General features: G+C 31.1%; 1 protein-coding gene and 1 long non-coding RNA gene across 2 annotated transcripts; one reads left to right on the top strand and one right to left on the bottom strand.

Moving 5' to 3' along the window:
• Positions 1-13,490: 13,490 nt before the first annotated feature.
• On the top strand, positions 13,491-14,678 carry LOC149986613 (uncharacterized). Its single transcript, XR_016500041.1, has 2 exons — positions 13,491-13,783; positions 14,058-14,678. It is a non-coding gene; the product is annotated as an uncharacterized LOC149986613 (long non-coding RNA).
• A 1,161-nt stretch (positions 14,679-15,839) lies between these two features.
• On the bottom strand, positions 15,840-18,900 carry LOC112274634 (uncharacterized). The gene is made up of 4 exons (XM_024504275.3): positions 18,483-18,900; positions 17,738-17,881; positions 17,224-17,282; positions 15,840-16,994 (listed from the first exon to the last, which is right to left on the bottom strand). The coding sequence occupies exons 1-4, from the start codon at positions 18,717-18,719 to the stop codon at positions 16,316-16,318; spliced, it is 1,119 nt and encodes a 372-aa protein (XP_024360043.1). The 5' UTR covers positions 18,720-18,900; the 3' UTR covers positions 15,840-16,315.
• Positions 18,901-26,578: the final 7,678 nt, after the last annotated feature.

The raw sequence follows: 26,578 nt of genomic DNA, 5'->3' as shown, positions 1-26,578 counted from the left end.
GTAATATTAACTAGAATAGCTATTGATAAAAACAAGAAGACTAGAAAGTCTTGAAACAAAACTAAGGACTAGAATGGCATTGACAAGAGTGAAGAAGGCTTCATTCTTGCCTCCATATATACTCTTTAATACAAGCTACGTGGCAACGTTCTATTGGACCTCGAAAACATGTTAACTTTGCTAGCCACATGTTTTAACTTAGAAGATAAGTTATCTATGTATGGGCCACATGGTTAGTTGGTTCTACAAGCTATTATGAAGAGTTAACTTATTCTACAAGCTACTTACATAATATTAATTTTTTGGCCAAGTTTCTAACCTACAAACACATCTTAAGTCAAAATTGCATCTAAAAACACATCTATAAGATACGAAAATAATTTATATTTACCTAATTTTACCTAATCATATAACTAATTATTGAAGTAAATGTATATGTTTATGACATATTTCAACTTATTTTTGCACCTCCTTGAATATAAGACTTTTCTACTTGAAATTCTTGATTATTATCCACTTCTATAAGAAGAAGTAGCATGTTTCTTGCTTCCAAGATATTTATTATCTTATATAGCTTAAGAATAGACATATGAAATATGGAGTGGATCTTCACAGACGCTAGTAGATATAATCAATAAGTAATAGGATTGACTTATTTATTAATAGAATAAAAGATCAAGCCTATAATAGTTTGTTTTGTTACAACGACAAGTATTTTTGTTATTGCAATAAAGTAAGTATATCTTGTATGGTTATCATCTATGACTTGATATTTTTGAGTTGATACTATGTTGAATAGTAGTTGTGCCTTGTGATAGGCATCTTTATTTATCTTTTCTTATTTTTGAGCTCTCTTTAACTACACCTTTATTATTACATATAGCTCTGACAAATAATTTGCCAAATCTTCTGCCACACAATTATTAACTTTTGAAAACTCAAAAATATCAAGTCATAGATGATAACCATAATTGGCAAAAAAAATATTTTTAATAGAAGAATGTACTAAAGTATTATATGCAAATTCTATCAATGGTAAAAGAGTTGTCAAATCATCTTAATGATAGTTGATGGTACACCTCAAGTACTACTTTAGAACTTAATTCACTTATTCTGTTTGCCCATCAATTTAAGGATAAAAATCCAAAGATAGCTTTATATTTGCTTTCAAATTCTTAAAAAAGATTTTTCAAAATCTTGATATAAATTGAGTCTTTTTGTCTATTATAATATCCTTAAATAATCTATGATAGTAATAGATGTCATTAAGAAAAACTTAGCCATTTCTTTACCTATAATAAATTTTGTACATAATATAAAATATGCCATCTTAGTAAAATGATCTTCTATTATAAATATAGAATCATACAAATCTAAGATTTGAAGATCCATGATGAAATCCGTAGAAACAGAAGACCATGATTGTTTTGAAATAGGTAATAGCTGAAGAAGTCCATAAGGTCAATTGTGAGGAGTTTTAGATCTTGAAAAAATATCACATGATTGTACAAAGTCTTTGACTGCCTTCTACATTTGAGGCTACCAAAAATCTCTCTATATTAGCTCTAAAGTCTTATTTTATCCAAAATATCTGGCTACTAGAAAATCATGATGAGTTTGAAGCACATGTTATTATGCCCCAGCTTCTAGAATATATAATTATCCTTCAAAATAGAATAGGTTGTTCTTCAACTCAAACTTTGAAGTATCATGAGACTTATAAGAATTATTCTTAATATCATAAATAAGAGGATTAGATGGCATATTTGATTGAATTTGCTTGACAAAGATTAAGTTAATAGTCAATGTTGATTTTATTGTTCAAATGGAAAAATGCTCTACCTTCAAGAGAATTGTTGATTAAAAGATGCATCTCCTTCTTTTGATATAAGATAAGAACATCTAAAAAAAGATATCTAATAAACTTTATTTTTTTTTTGAATTGATAAGTGATCTTGAAATCAAATCTTGATAAAGACATGCTCCAACAAGCTTCGTGACGATACAAAATATATGTCAAAATAAAATACTTAAGGTTCTTGTGATCTATATATACAATGACTAGTCTTGAGGCATCTTCTAAATAATGATGCTATTCTTGAAACAAATCAATAATTGCAAGGAGCTTTTTGTTGTAAATTTCATAATTAATCTTGGCTGTTGAAATGTTTTTGGAATAAAAAGCTACAAGATAGAATTTATTATCTCCTCATATTTGTGATAATATTACATTTAAAATAAAGTCTGATGCATCTATTTTCATAAAAAATATATTGAAAAATTCAACATGATATAGGATTGGTACAAAAATAAATTCTTTTTTTAAAGCATCAAATGATGCTTTGGCTTTTTTATCCCACTCAAGTTTGTCTTTAAAAATCAAATGTATAACTGAAGTTGCAACTTGAATAAAATTCTTGATGAAGATCCAATAGTAATTGACAAAGCCTAAAAAGCATTGCACATCTCTTACTGTTCTTAGAATCTTCTAATCCATGATAGTCTAGATCTTCTTTGGATCTATCATTAGTATTTTGTTAGAAATGATGTATCCTAAGAAGTGAACTTGAGTAGTATAGAATATAACTTTTTAAAATTGGCATATAATCCTAAATTTTAAGTTTTTGTAAGACATGACAACTATAAACTTCATGCTCTTATGTATTCTTAGAAAAGATTAACATGTCGTCCAAATAACAAACAATAAAATCATGAAGAAATTCATAAAAAATATCATTTATTAGATGTTAAAATGTAGTTGGTACATTTGTGAATCCAAAAGGCATGACATTATATTCAAAATATCCATACTTGGTTTGAAACACAATTTTCTATTCATCTCTTTTTTTAATGCATATCAAATTATATACTCTTCGTAGATTTATTTTTGTATAGATCTTTGCTTGATTCAATTGATCAAGAAGTCCTTAAATCATAGATAGAAGATATATATTTTTCATGTTGATCTTGTTGAGTGTTCAATAGTCTATACACATTTGTAAAGATCCATCTTTTTTCTTCACAAATAAGATAGGACCCTTAACTGGAGATTTAAAATGACATATGAAACTCTTAATCAAGTTCTCATCAATATATTCCTTGAATGCAGCCAATTTATTTTGTGATAAGCTATAGATTGGTCCAAATAGTAGTTGAGCTTCTTTATAAAGATCATTAGAATAATCAAAAAGATGATGCTCTAGAAGAATATCTATAATTTTTTTTTCAAAAATGTCTTAAATATCTTGATATTAGCTAAGAATACTATTTGACTTCTTCTCACCATATAAAATAGGTGTGGTGTACAAAGCAAAAGATAATCCTTCTTTTGCGCCATGTATAAAAGCTCTTGTACTTACCACTATGAATTTGGATATACTAGACTTATGTATTTCTATATAACTAATAAGATTTTGGATTAAACTATTAAAAAAATTAAGGTTATCAAAAATCCAACTTATTTAGAAATTATACTTTTTAAACTAAGATAATAATAAAATTATTAGATTAGACAAAGATCTTATTATATTAAATATTATTATGCTATTATGATATTTAATTGTTACATCTAAAAGAACAATATCATGCATAATATCTGTAGAAGATATCAAATGACTATCTATAATTTCTATATGTATAGGTTTAGTTTTTTTGATTCACAATATTTCTTATTTTTTTAAAAAATATTTATCTATAAAATAGGTTGAGGCTCTTGAATCTAAAAAAGCTAAGACTTTGTGATTTTTTGGTCCTAAATAAACTTCTATTATAAAACAAGATAAAGGATCTAAGGAGAAAATAAGACCTTTACTAGGAATTACACAAGATTCTAATCATACATACTCTATTGTAATTGGAGAAACTTAATTACCAATACATTGTCTTCTTTGGCAACCATACTTCTCATTTTGTCGTTGCGTTGTTTCTTTGGATAATATTGAGTAGTGTATTTAATTTTTCCACAATATAAGCATAAATCTTCTTAACATTGTTAAGTCTTTTTCTACTCGATGATAGATTAAAATATATTATATCAATTTGCATTGGTTTTGGCCTTGATGAATGAATTTCTAAAAACTTGGAAGCTATTTTTATTATTTGATTTATTCCTCTCCAGCCAAGACTTTATTCTTGACGTCTTTCAAATAATTTATTGTCGCATGCAATGGCTTCAGTAATAAATTGTTCTAAAGATTTTTCTTTTGGCATTGTTATTAACATGTCTTTAATATTATCTTTCAATCTATATCAAAATTAATTGATAAGGACTTTGTCATTTCAATCCATGTCATAAGCAAGGTTTTGGAATTTAGTAGCATATATGGTGGCTGACTATGAGCTTTGCCATAAAGATAAAAGCTTGATCTCTGCTACTCTTTCTTAATCACTTTATCCAAATGTGGCCATAAACATTTCTAGGAATTAATTCAAATCATAAAGGAATAGAATTTTTTTTTTATTAAAAGTACAAACTAAGAAAGAACACTTTTTGATAAAATTGTGTCTATGAATCCCACTTGAATAAATCTATTGGAGTATTGGAAAGAATGCAATCTTAGATAGAGCTTGATTTATTGCAAAATTCCTAGAAATTTTGATCTTATTCTATCAAACTTCTCAAGTATACAAATCCTTATCCAATTCATACTTATAGGAATAAAACTTCTTAGATTTGGTTATGAAATTGATCTACTTCCTTCTTTGAAATATATTACTTCTTGCCTCACATTCTAAACTTCTTCTATAGGTGTAAGAATAGTATCTCTATCATTCACATTAGAAATACATAAGATTTTTATTCTTAGATTGTTGAAAAACTCACGAAGAGCTAAAACAGTTATAAATCTATTATCATTTTTGTTGAGAGTAGCATCAATAATCTTTTCTTCTATAGACAAACCAAACAAATTCAAAATGTTAAATTAGAGGAGAATAATTTATAACATCTAATATCAAATGAAAATTTTCACAAAGAGAGGTAATGTGCTCTCTTTAATGAAAAGATTAGTGTTGGAAAAAAATATTATTTGTTTAAAGTTGGATAGTCTGCAACCTTCAAAATGTAATAATAGAAGTAAGATAATCTACTCATTTGTAAAAGGAGATAAAAATAATAAGTTTGTAATCTTGTCAAAGTATTAAAGACATAAATCTCAAAGAAAGAAACCCTCAATATATGCTTATGTCATTGAAAAGAATTAAAAAATTACTTAAAGATGATATAATATTGAATTGGAATGGCTATTGCCAAAAAAAATAATACTAGAAAGTCTTGAAATAAGACTAAGGACTAAAAAGGCATTGACAAGAGTGAAGAAGGCTTCATTCTTGCCTCCATATATATTTTTAACTAAGAGCTACGTAGCAATGTCCTATAGAACCTGTAAAATGTGTTGACTTTATAAGACATGTATCTTAACTTGCAAAGTAAGTTTTCTATATGTGCACCACATAGTTAGCTTATTTTACAAATTACAAATACATAGTTAATTTTTTGACCAAGTTTTTAATCTATCAATCAACTACAAGTATATGTAAAGTCAAAGTAGTGTTTGTGAAGCTTTTAAGAAGCTTTTTTAGAAGGTATTATGAAATTAACCTTCTTTTATCTCTTTTTATTTACTTTTAACTACTTTTACTTACTTTTATCTAATCATATAGGTATTTATTAGAGTATGTATATATATCTGTGATAATAATAATAGTTGATTTTATAAAAATAAATGATGTAATAGCACAAATTTAAGAACAAATTAAAAAATTAATACTTGTTATGCATCAAATTATTTTATTATTATAAGAAATATCAAGATTAATTAAAAATAGAGATGTACTAATTATTGTAGCTACTTCAATATCTAAGCCTATACTAATAATTTGTTTTATAATAGAACATCCTACAAGTATTGCCACTACTATCAAAGAACCAAAATTTGGCTTCTTTGAAAAATTTGAAGATACATGATTTGAATTTCAAGGATTTATCAACCAAAAGTATTAAGTGATTAAATTATAATTTTAAAGCTATCTAATTCTATAATTATAAGTAAGATTTATTAAAATATTATTTTTAGATTCTAACATGTTATGATTTTTATCCTTCTTTGAACAACAAAATCTAATATTCAATCATTTAAAGGCTTTTCTAATAAAATTTCAAGCCATATATAGATAGCATAGTAAAATTTGTATTAAAAACAATAAAATTTTGATCTTAAACTAAAGAAGTTATTTATTATTACTATATGCTTGATAATTTTGACAATTAGTAATTAAGATTAAATAAGATGATGTTGCATTTATCAACCAATTTATAATATAAAGTAAAGAAATTAATAATAAACTTGCTTGATCCTCAAGCATCAAGCCAAACAATTTAATTTGTTGTATAATATTTTAATTGATATTTTAAGTTTTAATTTTAGAATTATACAAGTATTATATAATATCTTTATAATTTGTTTGAAATTCTATTATCTTTTCATTACATAAATTTTAAAATAATATATATATATATATATATATATATATATATATATATATATATATATATATATATATATATATATATATATATAAATTAATGTAATATGCTTTAAATCTCTTATTAAATAAAAAATATCAATACTATCAAAAAGAATTATTTTTATATTATAAAGAACCTAAAAATACAATTCAACCTTCTTCTAAGAAGCAATTTAACTACAAAATAAGAAGCATAGCTATTAAAGAATATAATATGTAATTTTTTTTTTTTTAAAAAATCAACTAAAATAAAAAAAATTTGTAATTTAATTTGTATGAAATATCTTGTGTAGATCTTTTTTTATTTTTTTATTAACTATCTCTTTGTTTTATAGTAGACATTTATTTAAGACCTAAAAAATCATAAATTCTTTGTTTTATTAAATTTAAGAGCCATAATTTTTTTTTCTTAGTAGATAAGTTAGCAATGGATAGATTTGATAGAATATTAGATGGACATATTCATCAAAGGATGGAAGTTGTTTATTAGTGGAATAGACCCACCTATAAAACATTGATGTTGGAAATGAGAGATATCTTACTCTATACTCTCTTTATGAGTAATCTTGCTAATGCTATGTATTGTAACTTAAAAGTTCTTTTTCTTCAATAAGAAATCCTCATTAATCTTTCAAACTCTAATTTTTAAGACTCCATTATACTTTAATTTCAATAAATATCAAATGAATTGTTTGATAAAGCTCAAACTTATAAAAAAATATTTAATAAACCTATGATCATACAACCATAAAATTTCATCCACAAATCTACTATCAATTTCATGAAAATCTCCAAAGTATAAATTATTTATATTTTTCAAAAAAATCAAAATCATCTCAAAATAATTTTAATATTACACAGCTTTTAAAAATTCTTTATAAATCCAAATCACTCAAATTCAATGTACAAAGAACTTCTTTTTTGTTTGCTCTTATATTCAAATCTTTAATAAATCAAAATATCCAAGAATTGACATGGGTGTAGTGTTTTGTACCTTAGGATCTTATTTTGACTCTAATTTATTAGTTATTTTCTTTAAGAATAATTTCTTGATTTTTTTTTTAAAATAACAAGTCTTAAAAATAATTCTTAACTTCTTTTGAAAGATACTTGTATTAATTATTTTTCTTATCTATTCTATTTTGCTTTATTTATAGCTATACTAAAATAAATAAAAGTCTATTTTGCAAACAAGTACAATTAGCTCTTACTAGCTTTACTATATTCTTGATTATTATTTATACTTTTAATTAAATTTTTTTATTATCTATTTTTTTTCTTTCACTTAATGTTTGTATTATAGCACAATACTAATGAATGCACTTAGTGTAAGGAACATGAATCTCAAAGAAAGAGAATCCTCGATACACTCCTGTGTCATTGAAGATAACTAGAAAATCACTCAAAAATTAATGTAATATTAACTAGAAGGCTATTGCCAAAAATAAGAAGAGTAGAAAGTCTTGAAACAAGACTAAGGATTAGACAACATTGACAAGATAGAAGAAGGCTTTACTCTTGCCTCCATATATACTCTTAACTAGGAGCTACGTGGCGATGTCCAATAGGACCTCTAAAACATGTTGACTTTGCTAGCCATATGTCTTAACTTGCAAGGCAAGTTATCTATGTATGCGCCACATGGTTAGCTTGTTTCACAAGCTATTATGTGGAGTTAACTTGTTCCACAAGCTACCAATATAATATTAACTTGTTGGCCAAGTTTCTGACCTATAAATACATCTAAAGTCAAAAGCCTATCTATGAAGCATCTAAAAAGCTTTACTAAAAGACTTTATGAAATTAATCTATATTTATCTACTTCTACCTAATCATATAAGTAATTATTGAATCACTTATATACATTATGAAATAAATGTACATGTTTGTAATACTTAGAATCTATTCTCCAATTAACAAAAGATCAAGAATAATTAACTTTTTTGAAATTAGAGAAATTTTAGTTTTAAGCTATAAAATCAATAACTCCCATTGATTCAAAATTCTTGGTGAAGTTTATTTAAGTATGATTTTTTATAGTCACAATTATATAATAAAATAAAATATTTATATATTTATGTGATATTTATTAAAGAAAAAATATTCCTTATTATCTACCTTGTAGATTCTTTTAACTATTATCTATATTAGGACTACTATGATTATCAATTATTATGGATTTAATTAAAATTATTTTAATTTTAAGTGCTTATGATTTTATATTTATGATATAAGATTGTTTAACTAAGATGATATATTTTGTACAATATACAAAAACTATTACAAGTGAAATAATAACTAAGTTTTTTCTCAACTACATTTATTGCTATAGTAGCCTATCAAGAAATATTGTATCAAACAAAGAAATTCAATTTTTATCCAAATTTCAGAAAGTTCCTTTGAAGATATCAAAGGCTGATATAAAAATATTATTGCCCTTCCATCTTCAAACTACCAAATAAACAAAGCAAGTGAACCAAGTATGAGAGCAGTATTTGCAATGTATCATCAACTACCATGAAGATAATTTGAAAACTCTTTTACTATTAGTATAATTTACCTAAAATAATATAATACATTCATTTATTCAACAATCACCATTCTATGCTATCTATGGATATCATCCACAATTTGATACTTTTGAATTTTTAGAAGTTGATAATTCTATGGCAAAAGATTGACAAAATGTTTATTAAATCTACAAACAACAATGAAAATACAATTAAAAAAAGCTTAAAGACAACAAAAAATTAATATTGATGTCTATTGAAAAGAACAACTTCAATTCCAAGTTAGAAATAAGGTGTTATTACTTCATTATTATATCAAAAATATTTTCCATCATAAAAAATTAAATTGTCTTAAACTTAGATTATTTCTTTTAAGTGAAAATATCAATTTGGTTACATAATGCTTACATTTGAAGTTAATGAAAATTCATCCCATTTTCCTAGTGTGTCTTCTTGAGTAATACAAGATAGTGAATATCCAAGAAGAAGACACCATCATCAATCAAACTTTGATCGCTCATGGAGATGGAGGCAATCTAGGCAGCAAGCTTATAAATTATCCAAGATCGAACAAAATGCAAAGTATTTAAAAAGAAAACTTGAACCAACAGAAAGTTGAGGAGAGGAAAGCATATGGACGAGATAAGTTAAAGTTTCACGAGATAGAGGAGAAGCATCTGCCCAGTGGCACAGCTGAGCCTCGACCATCAGAACGAGGACTGTGGCACCGGGATCATGACATTCACCGGCAGAAGCAATAGCAGCAGCAATACAACCAGCCGTATGCTACGTGGGTGGCTGGTCCAGGGCCTAATCCCCTTGGACATGTAATGCTCTGCCCTCCACCACCGAATGTCCTTTAAGGACCTCCTGGACCTTTTGGGTGCAAGTGCCGACGTCCATTTCGATCTCCTGGCCGTGAGAAGAATAACTGGCCCCACCAACCTTCTCGACTTCCTTTGCTGTGTCGGCCTCAATAATTCTCCACTTTGACCTGGATGCGGCGCTCTGCTCGCGTTGGATCGTCGACAAGACTTCATCTTTGCAACTGCCGTGAATCGCCACCCCTCCAGGCCGCCTCTGGATCTACTGGGTCACAGATCTGGAGACCATGGGTGCGAGGGCAAACTCATCCACTGCTTCAATTGTGAACCTAAATTCAACGAGCTCTTGTTTACTGTGGCATCCCGCAAGCTCAGCTGTCTAAAGAGACACAAGAACATACATAAGTATGTACAAAAGTGTAAATAACTCGTTGTTAATATAATCTCTTCATATTGTTGTAAGGTTGTTCAAATTACCAAGGTCGGCAAAGATATTATGATAAATCAAAGCCTACATTTAAAAAACTTGAGATTCAATAAATATCTTTCAAATTGAGATGTTGAAGTTGCAAAGACAAGTCCAAAAGACATTAAATTAACTTTTCTAATAATAAAACTAGATATAATCTTTTATTCAAATTTTATATTTATTAATTAAAATTTTACTTAAAAACATATAAAAAAATAACTTATCAAATTTATTTTTATATGGATTAGATAGTCTGATGACTTTTTCAATATTTTTTAATATCATAATATTAGAGAATATTAGCTATGTTAAGCATTTAGTTAAGTCATAAATACAAAAAGAAATCACATTATATTAACTTTTTTGTTAATATATATCTAAAGTTTTTTCTGAAAAATTCCTTTTGTAGAATATATAAAAACCATAAGTTTCTAAGACCAAAGTATCAAAATAAAATTAATGGATACACATACTACATAAAATATTATATAAAAAATTAACAAAATTTTCTTAAAAACTTATTGTAAAAGGATTAAAATTTCAATGGTCTAATTTCTATGATTTTTTTAATCTGATTCCAACTTTCTCTCTCTTTAAATAAAAAATTTATTTTTGTTATTAATTTTTATTATTTAGACTAAAACTCTCAATATATCAAATATCTTTCTTAAAAGATTAATTGAGTAAAAAAGAAATTTGTTCTAGACATAAAATCATGAAATTTGAATCTAAAATATTACAATAATCTAAATATATATATATTAGATAATGATTTTATTCATTATTTTAGTAATATTCATATTTATCACAAGTATGTCTAGCAAATATTAAATACATTCTTTAATCATAAGACGAAATTTCAATATATAGAATTAAAGAAGAATAAAAAATTATATAATTTATATAATTTAATTATGAATGTTTGAATACATCAATCTAAAAAAGATCCTAAGCAATATGCAATAAACTACAAATTTGTCAATTCTCTTAACCATATACAAGTTTTAGTATTTTTTAGCATTTCTATCTAAAAAAAATATTATATATATATATATATATATATATATCTTAATATTTTTATTTACATGTTTTTTTTTATAAAAAAAATTAGAATACAGATCAAACACAACATTCTAAATATCAAGAGTAATATTCACCATAGTTTCTCTCTTTTTTATGTTCTAAAAGTTTATATACGTATTTTTTTATAAAATTAATTTTTATTATAAATAAAATAAAATTACAGAATTCATTGAGTATTTTATTTTTTAAAATGTTTTACAAAATATATTGAGTAGGTTCCCAATTTTAGGAATTAAAAAATGAAAAAGGGAAAATATTAGATATCTCTTGTACTTTTTATTAATTATTTATAATTTAATCTTATTAGTTAAGCTTTGTGACATTATTACTAAAATGTTTAATATATAATTTTTCTTCTCTTCAATGAAGTATGTTCTTTGAAGATTGTACATGCAACCAACTAACTTTTTACTTACACTTATTTGATATTTATTTATCTACTATATTTTTTTCTATAGAATATTTTATTTAATTAATATTAATAATAATTAAAATATATATTACATATATTTTAATAATATTACATATAATATTTATAGAAGATTATTTTTATTTAAAAAATAATTTCGAAATAAAAACTCAAAAGATCAATTTAAACTTATAAATCTTTAAATCTTTAAATTTCTAATTATTAATATTTTTATTTTATCATTTTTTATATCTTAATTTTTTAAATAAATTATGTTAAATTAAATTAGTGTACGCACATATATATATATATATATATATACATACATTATATATTTTTAGGCATTAAAAAACATCTTTATAAACATTAACTGTATATTACATTTTTTATCTTAATATTGCAATATCTAACAATAGATTGTTTGGAAAGAATAGTATTTTTTCACCAACAAAAATTTATCAAGTAAATAAAATCAATATAATAAAAAACACTCTAAAAAAGACATCATCATAATGGTTGCAGCTTTTATGTACTATACATACAATTATTAAGTTCTAACAATTGATTTAAAATATTTTAAAACATTAAAAATTTACTTGAGCATATAAATATTTAAAAAAGAATTAATTATAAAATAAACTATAATATAATACATTAAGTTTTAGAAAAACACTACATTAGAAAGTTCATTTAAGTACCTAAATCTTTAACTTAGATCTCTAAAGTTTATTTTACAAGAAATTTACATTACACAAGCTTCAATTTTTTGCCGAATAATACATGTAAAAATATTTTTGATTTAAAAGCTCTTACATAATTATTTTTTCAATTCAAATTTTAAGATTTTTTTTTTTTATCAAATCAACTAGAAATTGAAACTTTAAAATTATATTAAGATTAACAAGAAATTTAAAACTTAAAAATATCTAAAAGAATATTGCAATATTAAGATGGAAAAGATAGATTCTTTAATATCATATAAAACATAAGTACTATATTAAATATTTTTGCATAGTATGAAAGCAAAGAAGTTTAGAGAGAATACCTTATAACTTTTATAGAATTTAGAATTAATATACATGAATCAATAAAAATGAAAAATCCAATAGAAAAAATTAATAAATAATACGTTTTTTTGTTAACAAAAAATAGATCTAATAATTCAACTTTTAAAATCTAGAATTTCAATCAATATGCCAATAAATCTCACTAGTACTGATGTTGTCATTGACGTGTTTGAAAAATGAAGTTTAAAAAATATAAGCTTGGAGAACACTCCAAAATTTTCAAAAACATATTTGTAATAAAATCTTATTGCTGATGATCTCTTCTTAAAATAAACTCTTTACATCCCTAACAACTTAATACATCCTCTAGAAAATATACAAGTGAAAAGCTCCACTTTTTTAGGGATTTCTGAAAATTCTTTCACAAACGCAATTTCTTCCTCCAATACCAATTTGGGTTATATTAAACTCTTTTATGCCACGAATTACTTCAATAAAATCAGGATTGATCGGCCTCAAATCTTAAGTATTAAGCAGCCTCAAATAAGGACCGAGGTTGTGACGTAATTGGAAAGAAAACAGTCAGCCGAGGGTAATGATAATCTGCCACGAAAGCATTATCTGAGCGCCCGACTCGGATTCTAAGTTTTGGCTACACAACATATTATGTCAGTTATTGTAAGCGAAGCAGGAAAATTTGTGCATAGCGCTGCTCATAGTGACCAAAGATTCAAGTTTTGGTTCTGGCCAGAATAATGACTTTGTGGAAAAAATAGACTAAGCTGCGAGTTGGGGTGTAACCTCGGCTGCTCCAACGATGGATGCAGTGATAGATGCCATCTCTGAGCACTTCGAGTCCCGGTAGCTCTGACTTGTTGCTCAGTAAACGTGCTCTCTCAAGTTCATGATTAAACAAACCACAACTCCTGGGATTCGCTTGAATTGCATTCTCGCAAGTAAGTCACTGTTGATGTGTCATTCCATAGGTGCTCTAGCCTAATTCACTACAGAAGCATAGACTGAGAATTCACTGGATTACCCCATTTTCTTGTGCACGCTTCAACTTTCCCTAGTGGACAACTTACTGCAATACGTAAACTGCTGTTGCCGAAATGTGCAGTATCTATACTATGGCGAGTGTTATAAGCATGTATTTGAAAGTTTGCACCTAATTTTCGTGCTAACAATGTTGTGAAATCGGTGCCGGTTTTCTTGTGATATTGTGGACAGGTTTTTCCTCACATGAAGCGTCGACAATATCATGTGGGCTGTCACTGCGGCTGTGATTTTCACCCTTCTAGGTTCTACGCTACTGCCTGAAGAGCGCGGTCCTCACAACCTTGGCCGCCGAAGTACCACTTCATCCATCCCTTTGACCGTAGGTACAACACGATTTTCCGTATCTCTTATTGTTGGAAGAGCTTCTCAGTGACGGACTGCTCCCACATTCATGAGGCTGTGGGAGGTGCCCAAGTCTCAGATCACAGTTGACTTGCGCATTTCATGTTTACTATCGCATTTCATGTTTACGGTAGCATAAGCGATGCTACGTAATCGTCCAATGTGTGTAGAAATTCGCACTGACTGGGTAGCTCCCGAGACTCATTATAAGGTCGATGCTTATACCTGCATTATTCCACGACCTGCTGGAGCGTTGGGCACGATAGATTGCTTGCCAGGAGTGTGACAGTGTCAGAGGTGTGCTGGATCATGTTGACATCGCAACGCTTGGGCCCATGTGGCGGTTGCCGGTGTCTTCAAGACCATCACGCTTAGTGAACATCCACTTGTGTCTTTCCAGCAATCCAGCTACAGCTAATGCAGAAACCATTATAGTTTCTTTTTAACACCGATTCTTTCAGTGAAGGCCATGATTGATGATCCCTTGAGGTTCGTAATGCGAGGAGGACGATGAGGCTCCATTGGGACACGGCAGTCAGTGCCAGCAATGGTACCAGATCCAGACCTACTTCCTTTTGATAATGGATTCATCTAATGTTGTTTGCATGGTTGGGTCATTTTTACGCAATGTAAGTATGAACCATCCAGTTGTGTTGACAGTTCTCACATGGACCTAAAATGGTAAAAATAGTTTCCTTTGACACCTTTGGGAAAGAGAAGATTAAAAAGAGCAAATAGCTTAATAGATGAGAAAATGATACGAAATGTTACATGTTTCATCGTCTTTGAAACCTCGTGGCAACAGGAAATGAATAAGTTGTGAGAAAAGGTTTTTGAAATGAGGATAGCAATCAAAAATAATTTCATTAATTGTTTGCTATGAATGAATTTGTATTATTTTCACTGTCATTGTTCTGATACATACAAAATCTAATAGTTGAAGCTGTTGCAACATTAATTTATGTAGATTTATTTTTTAATGATATTTTTAATATTTGGTTTTTATTTAAAAACACATCAATAAAGTAAAGCACTTGTTTAGAAATTTGCAGTCCGTTTTAGCCATTTGTAACAACCGAACAATGAGTAGAAGATTCTTTCTCTTTTTCTTTTTTTTCCTCTTTCTTTGAACAGTATTTGTGACAATTTTTTGAAACATAACATATAAAATTCAATATTTTCACTGTAGAAGATGTCTTACTCAGCCGTACACTCATTCAAAGCACTAATCGGATGACAACATAGCTTGTATGTCTTCAAATGGATCATTTTTCAAAGACCTGAAAATTTCGCAGCAAAATAATCTGAAGGAATTGTAAGAAAAGACTTACAAGAGGATTCAAAATTTAATAATGAAGCGATTAAGTATATTAATAAAAATTTGCAAATTTTTATTAATATACTTAATCGCTTCATTATTAAATTTTTACTTGTAAAAATGAAGTTTTGGAATCTTAAAAACTCTTCGTACTGCAAGTGCAATGTCAATAATGAAACTCAAGCAATTTTTTACTAATATACTTAATCATTCAATTTATGTTATGAAAAACACTACAAAAAAAAAATTCACATCTTTTCACTTGACTAAGTGAATAAATAGCAGCATTAGAATAGTTCGGAATTTGGTTGTTGCTTAGAAGAGCAAGGTTACCTTAAGCCACCGCCAGTACAAGCAAATATAGGCCACAGCGCCGCGATCCAATCCCTCTTCTCAAATGAGTGGGTTCATGTCTCCTTGGGATCAGGATCAGGACTAACAATGAAGACCAAGAATCTCATAGAACTCACAGCCGTCTGGTCATGAGAAGTTAAGAAGTAGCACTGAAAAGGGGTTGTTGACAAGGTCTTCATCGACATTTCTGAAACACGATCAGAGATGCACTCTTCCGATACCTTGACCACTCCAAATTGCACACTGTACTGGATCAACTCGTATTCAAATCGGTCTCTGGCACCACCTAGAGTTCAGCCCTATACAATGCTCATGTTTTGTGAGCTCTAGACTTAAAAAGCTACACAGCACCTATGCTAGTCACAACTCTGAATGATGTAGGCTCAGTGATCGAGAAAATGAGGCACTTACTCATCTACTTTATAGACATGAGAGAAAGCATCTTCCGCTTCTGATTTGGCATCGAACCTGGGGTGCGATCTTTTCCCCATCTGGCTATAGCAGCCGGGCCGATGTCTTCATTTTCTCCTGGATCGGATTCAGATTCCTCACTCTCAACACGTTGGCTATTTGAGACTTCGCGAACATGCACAGGTGAGCCTTTGATCGACGGAGTGACAGACATCTTGCCAAAAGGTCTGTTGATCATGTCCAGGTGATGGAGGCACAGAGAGAATGCATGCTGCGCTTGTCGAGGACAGTGCCACCCGCTGCCATCGTAAAGTTTGCAGTCCGCGCGTCCTTGCTTGCTCTTACTGGATTGCCCGTTTCGGCTATGCCCTTGCTTCTTGGCCTCCTGCTTCGGAACTTCTGCAACTGAGCACGGAAGGTATTGCTTATTACCGATCGAAATGAAGTGACGTGACCTTCGAAGCACATTCGCTACTTGAACAGTGTGCCTGGCCCCACCCTCTTTGAGACCGGGGAGGTTTTGTTCCAACATTATGGCCACCACCTCACTTGCCGTGAGTCCATTCTTCCCTAGAGTGTCAAAGACAAAAAAAATTGACGCTATCAATGCCTCTTTCGAGTTCGCGACGGTGCTGACATAATCAGCGTTGTCTTCTTCAATGTACTTTTCGGTATTCCGCGATCTGAAGGTTTGGGCACTAACACACAGTTAGTTAAGTGCGTCGAGAGGAAGTTTCCGATAGCATTACAACATGGACAGTGCTAGATGTCAGATATTGCTAGATTGCAAGAAAAAGGACCTCTATGAAGCAGGTCCAAAAACCACAGTTGACGTCACGTAAATAAACTAGATTTATCAGTTTACTGCAACGCATGTCTGTCTTGAAAAGAACACACACTAGCAGCTGGCACCTTTTGTCAGCCTTAGTATTGTGGGGTGTGCTCATATTTATCATCTCCTCTGAGAATTCCTGTGAGCCAACCAACACACACCCAAACACACCTTTACATACAATGACTTGTGACCTCTAGAAGCTTAATAACCTGACATCAAAACTTCACACTCGTGAGGCGATTCCTAGGTATCCATGACTCGGGAACATTGGCTATGTCGTCATTACCGACACTCATTGTGGAACCTAGTGTATCGTCCTTTCTTTACGTCATGGGTCCAAGAGGCTATGGCGTCAAAGCGCACTAGGAAATGCATGATGACACAACTCGCCACAAGTTCGCAAATGCCATCCGCACAGGTCGACCACAACCTCGACCAAGTGACAGAGAAACGGTTTCATGACAAACCCACCTCATAAACGAAAATCTTATCCATGTGTACCGCAGGCAGGACCAGAAAAAGTTCATTCCACTCAAACCACACAAAGACATTGCATGTTCAGGTAACGGGCCCGCCATGAGGGCTCAGTACCGTGTATCGGGTGCTCTTGACCTTGCGCCTCTTTGAGAAGAGAGGGTTGTTGTGAGCTTCGTGCAGATCCTGGGCAAAATCATGCACATCACCATCTCCATGCCTACCCACGTCCAAATTGTCCACCTCCTTCACCTCCAGCTCCTAGTCCAACACAACACACTTTCATGCGCTCAGGACAAATATGTATTTGTGGCGCCACGCGTAAACCTCAAATCAAACTCATGAGTTTTATCCAGCTTACGCAACCATTCCATGTCTGCACCTTCCCGAAACTTATCGACCCGTGCAGCATTTCCCATTACCCAGAAATGCATGACCTTCTAAACCTCCCAGACCTAGGCACTTTCTCCAAGTGGACGCCGATTAAGTTCTTATCCTCCCTCGAGTGCCATCTCCATAACCTCGTCAGAAGCTGCGACTACTGCAGTCAAGCCATGACAATGCAACCCCTCCAGGTCGCCCGCACAAACCCAATCACAGATCCTACCGCAAACTCCCACCACTCCGAAAGCATTCACCATCTCCCATCCCATCCCGCGCCCAAGCTGTCCGCCATGCAAACAACTCCCACCTCCCCCCGGTTGAAATTACACAGTGCACACGATCAACTCCCCTCTCGAAATATCCAACGCGACAAAGGGAAAATCAACACGCTTCATGAGATTACCACCACATCAATGTCGACCACACTAGAGCGCTAGCTACGAACGGAGCGGAACCATGACAACACGCACGCACTCACCCGCCTCCCATTAGCCCATGACACCGAATCATGACGGTGCTTTTTGTGGCGCTGCACCGTGGAAGCCTTCCCTCCGTCAACAGTTCCATGAGTCCCTCCCACCACGGCTCCATTATCACCACCTCCATGGTCGCCATCCTTCTTAAACAGCTTCTGGTACGTGCAGGTGATGAGAGTGTGCAACGGCGGCACCCCGTCACTCTCTGCCCCTTTCTCCGACTTGCGCCGAATTTTCATTGCAATGGAAACCCTGCTGGGTAGCGACTCCGCAGTGCGCACCCCACCCCGAGGATGGAGATCATTCGCGGGGGAATGGAGCAGATTGCAAGCGAGAGAAGGCGCACAAGCAACAACAATGGAAGGAGCGAGAGAAGGAACGAGCGGGCAGGAAGGAATGAGAAAGACAATGGAAAGCGGGCTTGTCAGTTCCCCACCTCGGAAACTCCCTCGTTCACACCGCCACTATCCCCCCCCCCCCCGATCTCGGGGAGGAGTTTGGATAATTCCACGCATGGGTTGGATGAATGACGAATGGTGGATGGGGGATGATATTCTGTTTCATTCATCCTTCTACATTCATTGACACGTCTGATTAAGGTCGGGTCGCGGGATTAGGAGCGTGCCCGCGGGATTAGAGGGGTTGGAATGACCGGTACTTGTTTTTCCCTTCACCTGCAGCTACAGAAGTATTTTTTGCGTGTAGATTGTTAGTAGCATATTTGTATTCACAACTTTTTATCTACTTTTTATTTACATATATAAAAATGAAACTTTTTCATGGAATTAATTGTATTATTAATTGCTTAAGTGCCTTTGATGCAGTTCAAAATTATAACTTTATTTTTTTATATTAAAAAGAAAAATATTACTTTTTAACATCCAAACTTTCTGATTAACAAAACACAAAAATAATAATCCAATAAAATTAAGACGACATATCACTCAAATAAAAAGAAATTAAAATATTCATTACAAATAAGCCAATATTCTAGTTAGTGGTATAATAGTTAGCTTATTATACAATTAGAGGAATTCGATACATACCAAGTTGAGATACGTATTCAAAATGTTTTTCTTTGGGAAGAGATTTCGTAAATATATCCACTACCATATGTGTGGTTGGCACATATTGCAATTTGATTTCCTTGACAAGAATCTTTTCTCTAATGAAATGGTATTGTGTATCCACATGTTTGCTTTTAGAGTGATATTTTGGATTTTCACTAAAAACAATGGCACTTTGACTATCAAAATATATGGTAGTTGATGCATGTCGAAGAAATCTAAGTTTATGTAATAACTTTCTTAACCATATGACTTCGGCTAAGGCTTTTGTTAAAGCCATATAATCTAATTCTATGGATGATAAAGCTACAAATTATTATTTCTTAATGCCCTAAGAGATAATTCCTCCAATTAGTAAGAATCAAAATCCAAAGATAGAGCAACAAATGTCCTTGTCACTTGCCCAGTCAGCATGAGAATAACCATGTAGAATATCACATTGAGATAGGTGTTGATATTTGATTTCAAAATTTTATGTACCTTTTATATATCTTATAGTTTTTTTCAAAGTTAAAATGTGTATAGAGCTTCATTTAGAGAAATATTGTGCTAAATTGCTAATAGCATAAGTACAATCTCGTGTAGAATTAACAATGATATACATTAAATTGCCAACAACTTAAGAATAGGAATAATTTTACGAAGTAATGTGGTCTTCATTACTTAAACGAATTTTTGGTTGAATTGGGATACTTAATGGATTGAAATTCAACATATTAAATTCATAAAGTTCATTTGTTAAATATTTTGCTAGATAGAGTATTATCCATCTTTCTTCTCAATTTCTTAGAATGACATTGCTTAGAATGGAATGAATTTCTCTTTCATCTGACATATCAAATTCTTCTTATAAAATATCTTTTACTTCGTGAATTAAAAGAATCTTCTTGCTAACAATGATACAATCATCAACATAGACTGTAGTTATGATGAAATCCTTTTCATTGTTTCTTTTATAATAAATATTTGCATGTGAATTTAGACATTGATATTTATGAAGAAATAAGTATTGATCTAATCTTTAATACCATACTCTAGAAGATTGTTTAAGATCATGTAGGGATTTATTTAACTTACATACCTTATTAGTATGTGTAAGAGGTAATCCTTTTAGAATAGTAATATAGACAACTTCTTCTATAAAACCATTTAAAAATATTATTTTAACATCTAGTTGATGTAATTTTAGATTATGTTGAGCGGCTAAGTCAAGAAGAACTTTGATGGAGTTAAGTGTGACTTTGGAAGAGAATATTTCTACGTAATCAATGTCTTGAACTTGGATGAAAGTTCTTACAACTAACCTTGCTTTATACTTGTTAATACTTCCATTAGCTTTAGTTTTGATTTTAAAAATCCATTTTAAATTGATTGATTTTCTATTAGGTAGTAAATTTGTCATTTTTCATGTATTGTTCTTGTTTAAGGATGTAATTTTAGAATTGATTTTTTTTTGCCATCCTTGAGCATTATCCCTCTCCATTACTTCTATGATGGTAGAAACAAGGTGGGCTTGGTAATGCCTATGAAAATGGCATTTATACTCTTTTCTTCCTTATGTACACTCTTACAACTATGTGGTTGTTTTAATAATTCTTGTTGATTGAGAACTAGAAGGAAGATTTGGATCTTGCAATATAGATTAGACTTTAATATGTTCAAGAGGTAATATCTCGTCATCATTGGATAATGATAGTTGAGAGAAGTTGTTGATGATATCAATTTGAGAAGGAGGTTGTTCTGCCATATTTAAAAACATAATATGTAGTAGATGTTGATCAAATTCATAGTTGTCTTGGAGGTGTAGTATTGGTGGTGAAGACATCCCTTGAACAAGAGGGATGTTTTGTTGATTGGTCTTTATAGTTGTTGTAGGATGCTTAAATAATTCTAAGTCTATTAAGAATTCTTTATTGTCCTTTTGCAAGTATGTTGCTTGTGGATCATGTAAATTCTCATTGAAAATAACATCTCTTGAAATGATAATTTTCTGATTTTTTACATTCATAAGTCTATAGGCTTTAGATTCTTTTCTATAGCCTAAAAAAATAGCTTCTTATGAATAAGTATCTGACTTCTTTCTTGTTTCTTTAGGAATGAATATATGAGCTTTGCAACCAAATATTCTAAGATAAGATAAATTTAGTTGGTATTTGTACCATAATTCAAATGATGTTTTGGTATCTTATATAAATTTTATAGGGTTCTTATTTTGGAGGTAATTGGTAGTTTGGAGTGCCTCACCCTTAAATAAATTTAGTCAAGTTTAAATAGGATAGCATTGCAAGAACTGCTTCTATTAATGTTCTATTTTTCCTTTCAAAAATACCATTTTATTGTGGTGTATAAGTTGTAGTATATTCTTATTTGATTCCTTCTTTGTTACATAAATCTTTAAATTTATTTGATTTATATTCATCTCCATTATCAAATCTTAAGGTTTTTATTTTTGAACTTATTTATTTTTTTACAATTTTTTTTATATAAGGTGAATTTCTTAAATGCTTCAAATTTGTATTTCATCAAATGTATTTGGTAATATCTTGTTAGATCATCAATAAATGTGATGAAGTAAGTATATCCTAAATGTGTGCCTACTTGCATAGGACTACAAATATTAAAATATACAAGTTCTAACAATTGGATAGCTTTTTAAGTATCTTATATTGTTTACCTTCTATGCAAGGTTGTCATAAGGTAATTTTCTTTTCATCAAAGAAGTCAATCTCATTTACCATTGTTTGTATTTTTTTAAGTCTTTGTTGATTTATGTGTCGTAGTCTTAGATATCAGCTTTATTGAATTAAGCCATTGCTGGAATTGCAATTTGAAGCTTGTTTAAAAGTATTGTTGTCCCTAATTCATATAAATCAGGATTCAATTTATAGATTACAATGGTGTTATCAAATTTATTGATAAGTATAGTTGTTCTAGCTCTTATGCAAATTTCTCCTCTTGCTTTATCCAATTATTTAGCACAGAATAAATTCTTGGCAAGTCTTAGTATATATAATACATCAAATATGATCTTTTAATTACTATTTATGAGTTTGATATTTACATCACCATGTCTTTCTATGATGTATGTTATAGTATCATCTCCTAAGTAAAGAACTTGTTTGTCTTCATTTTTTATGTATTTGACAAATCCTACTAACTCATAATACATATATTGAGTTGCTTCCGAGTCCACATACCATATTGAATTTGAGTTTTTTTTAACGATAAATATTACCACATATAGTTTATTTGATTTTATAATAATATTTGTTTCTTTTCTAGTATTGCAATTTTTATTTCTTATTCTAGTTCTGCAATCTTTGATCAAGTGACCAACTTTCTTCCAAAAAAAACACTTCTTGTGAATAGCAAAATTGCTCTTTTCATATAGCTTGGAGATATTACTCTCTTCTCGTAGACTCCTTTTGAAATTCTTAATAAAATAAGATTTCTTGTTGTTATTTTGAAATTTCTTACATACATATAGGGCTGAATTATTATCAAATATTAAACTCATGTTTTTCATGACTGTTTTTTTCTAGGATCAAATCTATTATCAAAGATGCTAATGTGATCCTAAACTACCTTCTCAAGGAGCTAATATAGGATCTATAACTTAAAGGTAAACTTCTCATTAAGGTGAGAATTGCTTCATCATCTAGAATTTCTGATTTTACTACCAACAACTGTTCTATATGTACTCTAAAGATATGTATGTGTTTAATAACACTATCACCTTTTCTCATTTTTAAGGTATATAATTTTTCTTTTAAAGACATCTTAAATATTAAACTCAAATATTAAACTCAAATATTATATAATTCAAATATTTTTATTAATTCTTGCCATCCTAAATTTGCTGATATATAAGATTGTATGTGTAAAACAATGTTGTTATCTAGGAAATTGTTGATTATGGTTAAAGACAAGATATCCTTGTCTACCCATGCACTTATATACCCTACTCCTATAGTAGATAAAGCTAGGATTCTAGCAGCAACTTCAACTACAGTTGATTCCACTAGTAAGCATTCTTCACCACTTACTATGGACTATAACTTTTTAGCATTAAAAACTAATATTAATCTATGTTTCCATATATTAAAGCATGGACCATCAAATTTTGGAACATGATGTCCACTTTCTGTATCATCTTCAATACTCTTAATTTGAAGTTGAATTGAAATTATTTATTAATTGAAATTGAATTGAAATTATTTATTAATTCATTCTTGATCAATTCAATTTTACCTTTACTTATTGTTTGTATGTTGCTAGTTTCGGATTTAAAACTGCTTCTCATGGTTTATCAATCTGGCTGGTTTGTAAATTTAGAGAAATTAAGGTAGGGGTAAATGACATCTTCCTCTGAGTCGGAGATGCACTGTTTTTTTTTTGCAGACATTGCACCAAGTTACTCTGAATGAACCATGTCGTCAATAGATACGATGTTGCAAAAAGTGATCTACTCCGCGCTTTCATCAGGTAGTTTACTGATGAGTGGAATCCGGGTAAAGTGAAAACTTGTCTGTGGCGAAATGCCTCACGGCAACTGGCTGAAGGGTGGTAGAGGATGATGATCATGACTGTTCAAGCCACTATTCAGATCTATCCACTCCATCACCCACTTACTGGATCGTTTCCTCAACCAATTAATACACACCTACAAGTGAAGAATCGGCACATACATCTGATAATGGTGCCTAACTAATTTCGCCTATTGTTCAATAGATATTTTTTAATATATTATCTTCTTCATCACAACTTGGCTTTCTACAGTTAGCGAAATAGAAAACTGATCTTTAATAAGAAATGATCAGAGAATGTGCAATGGACTTGTGAAACTCCGATGAAGAATTGCAGTAAGTTGTAAGACTCTAGGCAACCTTGTTAGGTGATCCATCTACTTTTAATACACAATGAGCGACACTCGCTAAATTTTCAGATTTGGATCAGGATTGAGTCATCTGGGACCTAATTAATCGATGAGATATGCTCATGTGCAGTGATGGATGCAAGGCCTTGCTTGTGCAAGATGTGTGGTTCTTCATCTTCAAAGAACAACAACGCGGGCAGGTGTGCAGGAAGAGGAAGAGCTGGCATTGGCGCCTTGTGGCTTGCAGTTTATGATATTAACTGTTTTTTCCCCCTTAACTAAGAAAATGAGCTTGATGGAAGCATTGGTGAGGAAGAACACTCTCTGATGAGGAGATAGAGCTTCTTGCTGATCAGTTTTTTAAAAAATGAAACTCATTTGCTTCCTTTAATAAGGAAGTTCTCTAATTGTAAACCAAACTAATTCCATTTTTTCTCAATTCGCTGCTTGTTAAAGACGAGGTGTGCATTGTGGGTACTTGTTGGTCGAATACATGCTATCCCCTTCACTTGAGTACAGGTAATTCACCATGTTTTTGCATCTGGCAAGTGTTTTTGACAGTGAGTTGGTTGCGTCCCAATGGCAGATGCGTGAGATGTAGAGTAGAAAACCGCGACCCAAAACTATGACCACAAAATGATCATGATATGCTTGGGTACCTGGCGTTACGACCCTGAAGTTGTTCGTCATTCTGAACGTTGTAAAGCTTGGCTAATGTCACCTTGATGGTGCAAAGAACCTCCTACTTGGATCTGGTCCGAAAGGCATCTAATAGTGATGTCGTGTAACTTCGAACAAGTGAAACTTTTGATTCATACATGAGGATGCACTTGAACTCGGAAGAACTGGCTGGTTAGTTTGAGAGATGCATGTGAAGGCTGTCGTTGTGCACCTGACTACGGAAGTGAAAAGGAGGTAGGAGATTCCTGTGAAGACACTAAACCTATTTTTAAGTTGAGTAAATCAGTGATAATATCACTGCTTATGCTTCCTTAGGATCTTGTAAAAGGTACTTTCTGTTCTGGAAATCCTCAAAGCATCACTCCGAGCTCTTCTTTGACTCTGCGCTTGAGACATGTCAGGTGTAATGATCACCTTCATGTAAAGGAACCTCTTGAAGGTAGTTTAAAGAACCTTCACTTTGAGCACTTGACAGTTTACATTACGTACTTAACAGTTGCAACTAGCCACCAGAACTCCCAAACCTCGTTTTATATTCCTTCCGTTTCCCAGCAACCACGACGTCGTCCTCTCAAGGCACTGCGTTTCGTACTTAAAAATTAAGCTAGACATGATCCAGATGAAACCAACCCATTTCTTCTAACGTGAAGAAAGTGAGTATCTGCTCCAAGCATAGACTGTCATCCAACTCATACACGCCTCAGAGCAGAGGAGCTCTTGGCGTCAAATGATTCAGTTCCACTGCTGCAGTAGTCGGTCCCTCTTCAGCAGACAAGTGGAAAGATTCAATAATAACCTAGATGCGAAAGTTCACGCTGATAAAGAACGTTCACGCTGGGTATATGTCAAATGCAAACCAGTGAGTCGTTCAACTCATCCACGAATCTGAAGCATCCCAACATGGACACTACCTCGTGTGTCACTATCTGAACCTGCACTGATCCGAAAGCACGGATTCTCATCACAAATCGGTTTGTAAACATGTATCAGAAAATCATAAAAGAACACATCAAGATTTTTGGATGTAATTGTTATCTGAGATAGATAGCCCTGGCGACGGTTCACTTCACCACTGGACATCAATCTTCTGAATCAACCTTTGAAGTCACAGTGTTGCAACTCATCCGGATATAGAATTTGGTGTGAAGCTCGAAGCTCGATTTGTGAGTAGCGTTTCGTCGTCGGAGTCAATTGCAGAAAATGGATACAATTGTTGTAAACTTTGTGTTAAACTTCTAAATAAATCTAACTGCATAGTTTATAGAATTTTTAACACTATGAACAGACAGTTGCAAAATTGCTTTAAAAATTTAATGGTCTAACAATTAACCAATGTTTGATGTTTTGATTACAGGTCATAGAGTTAATTTTATTCCATTCATATTTTAGGACTCTTTTTAAAATTCAAAATTTGATGAATTTCAAGATTTTGATTAATATCATATCATTTCTGCTTATTTTACAATGATTCTAT

This window comes from Physcomitrium patens, chromosome 22 (genome assembly GCF_059467195.1).
Source record: "Physcomitrium patens ecotype Gransden chromosome 22, ASM5946719v1, whole genome shotgun sequence".
Taxonomy (NCBI): domain Eukaryota; kingdom Viridiplantae; phylum Streptophyta; class Bryopsida; order Funariales; family Funariaceae; genus Physcomitrium; species Physcomitrium patens.
This window is presented reverse-complemented; position numbering and strand designations above follow the sequence as displayed.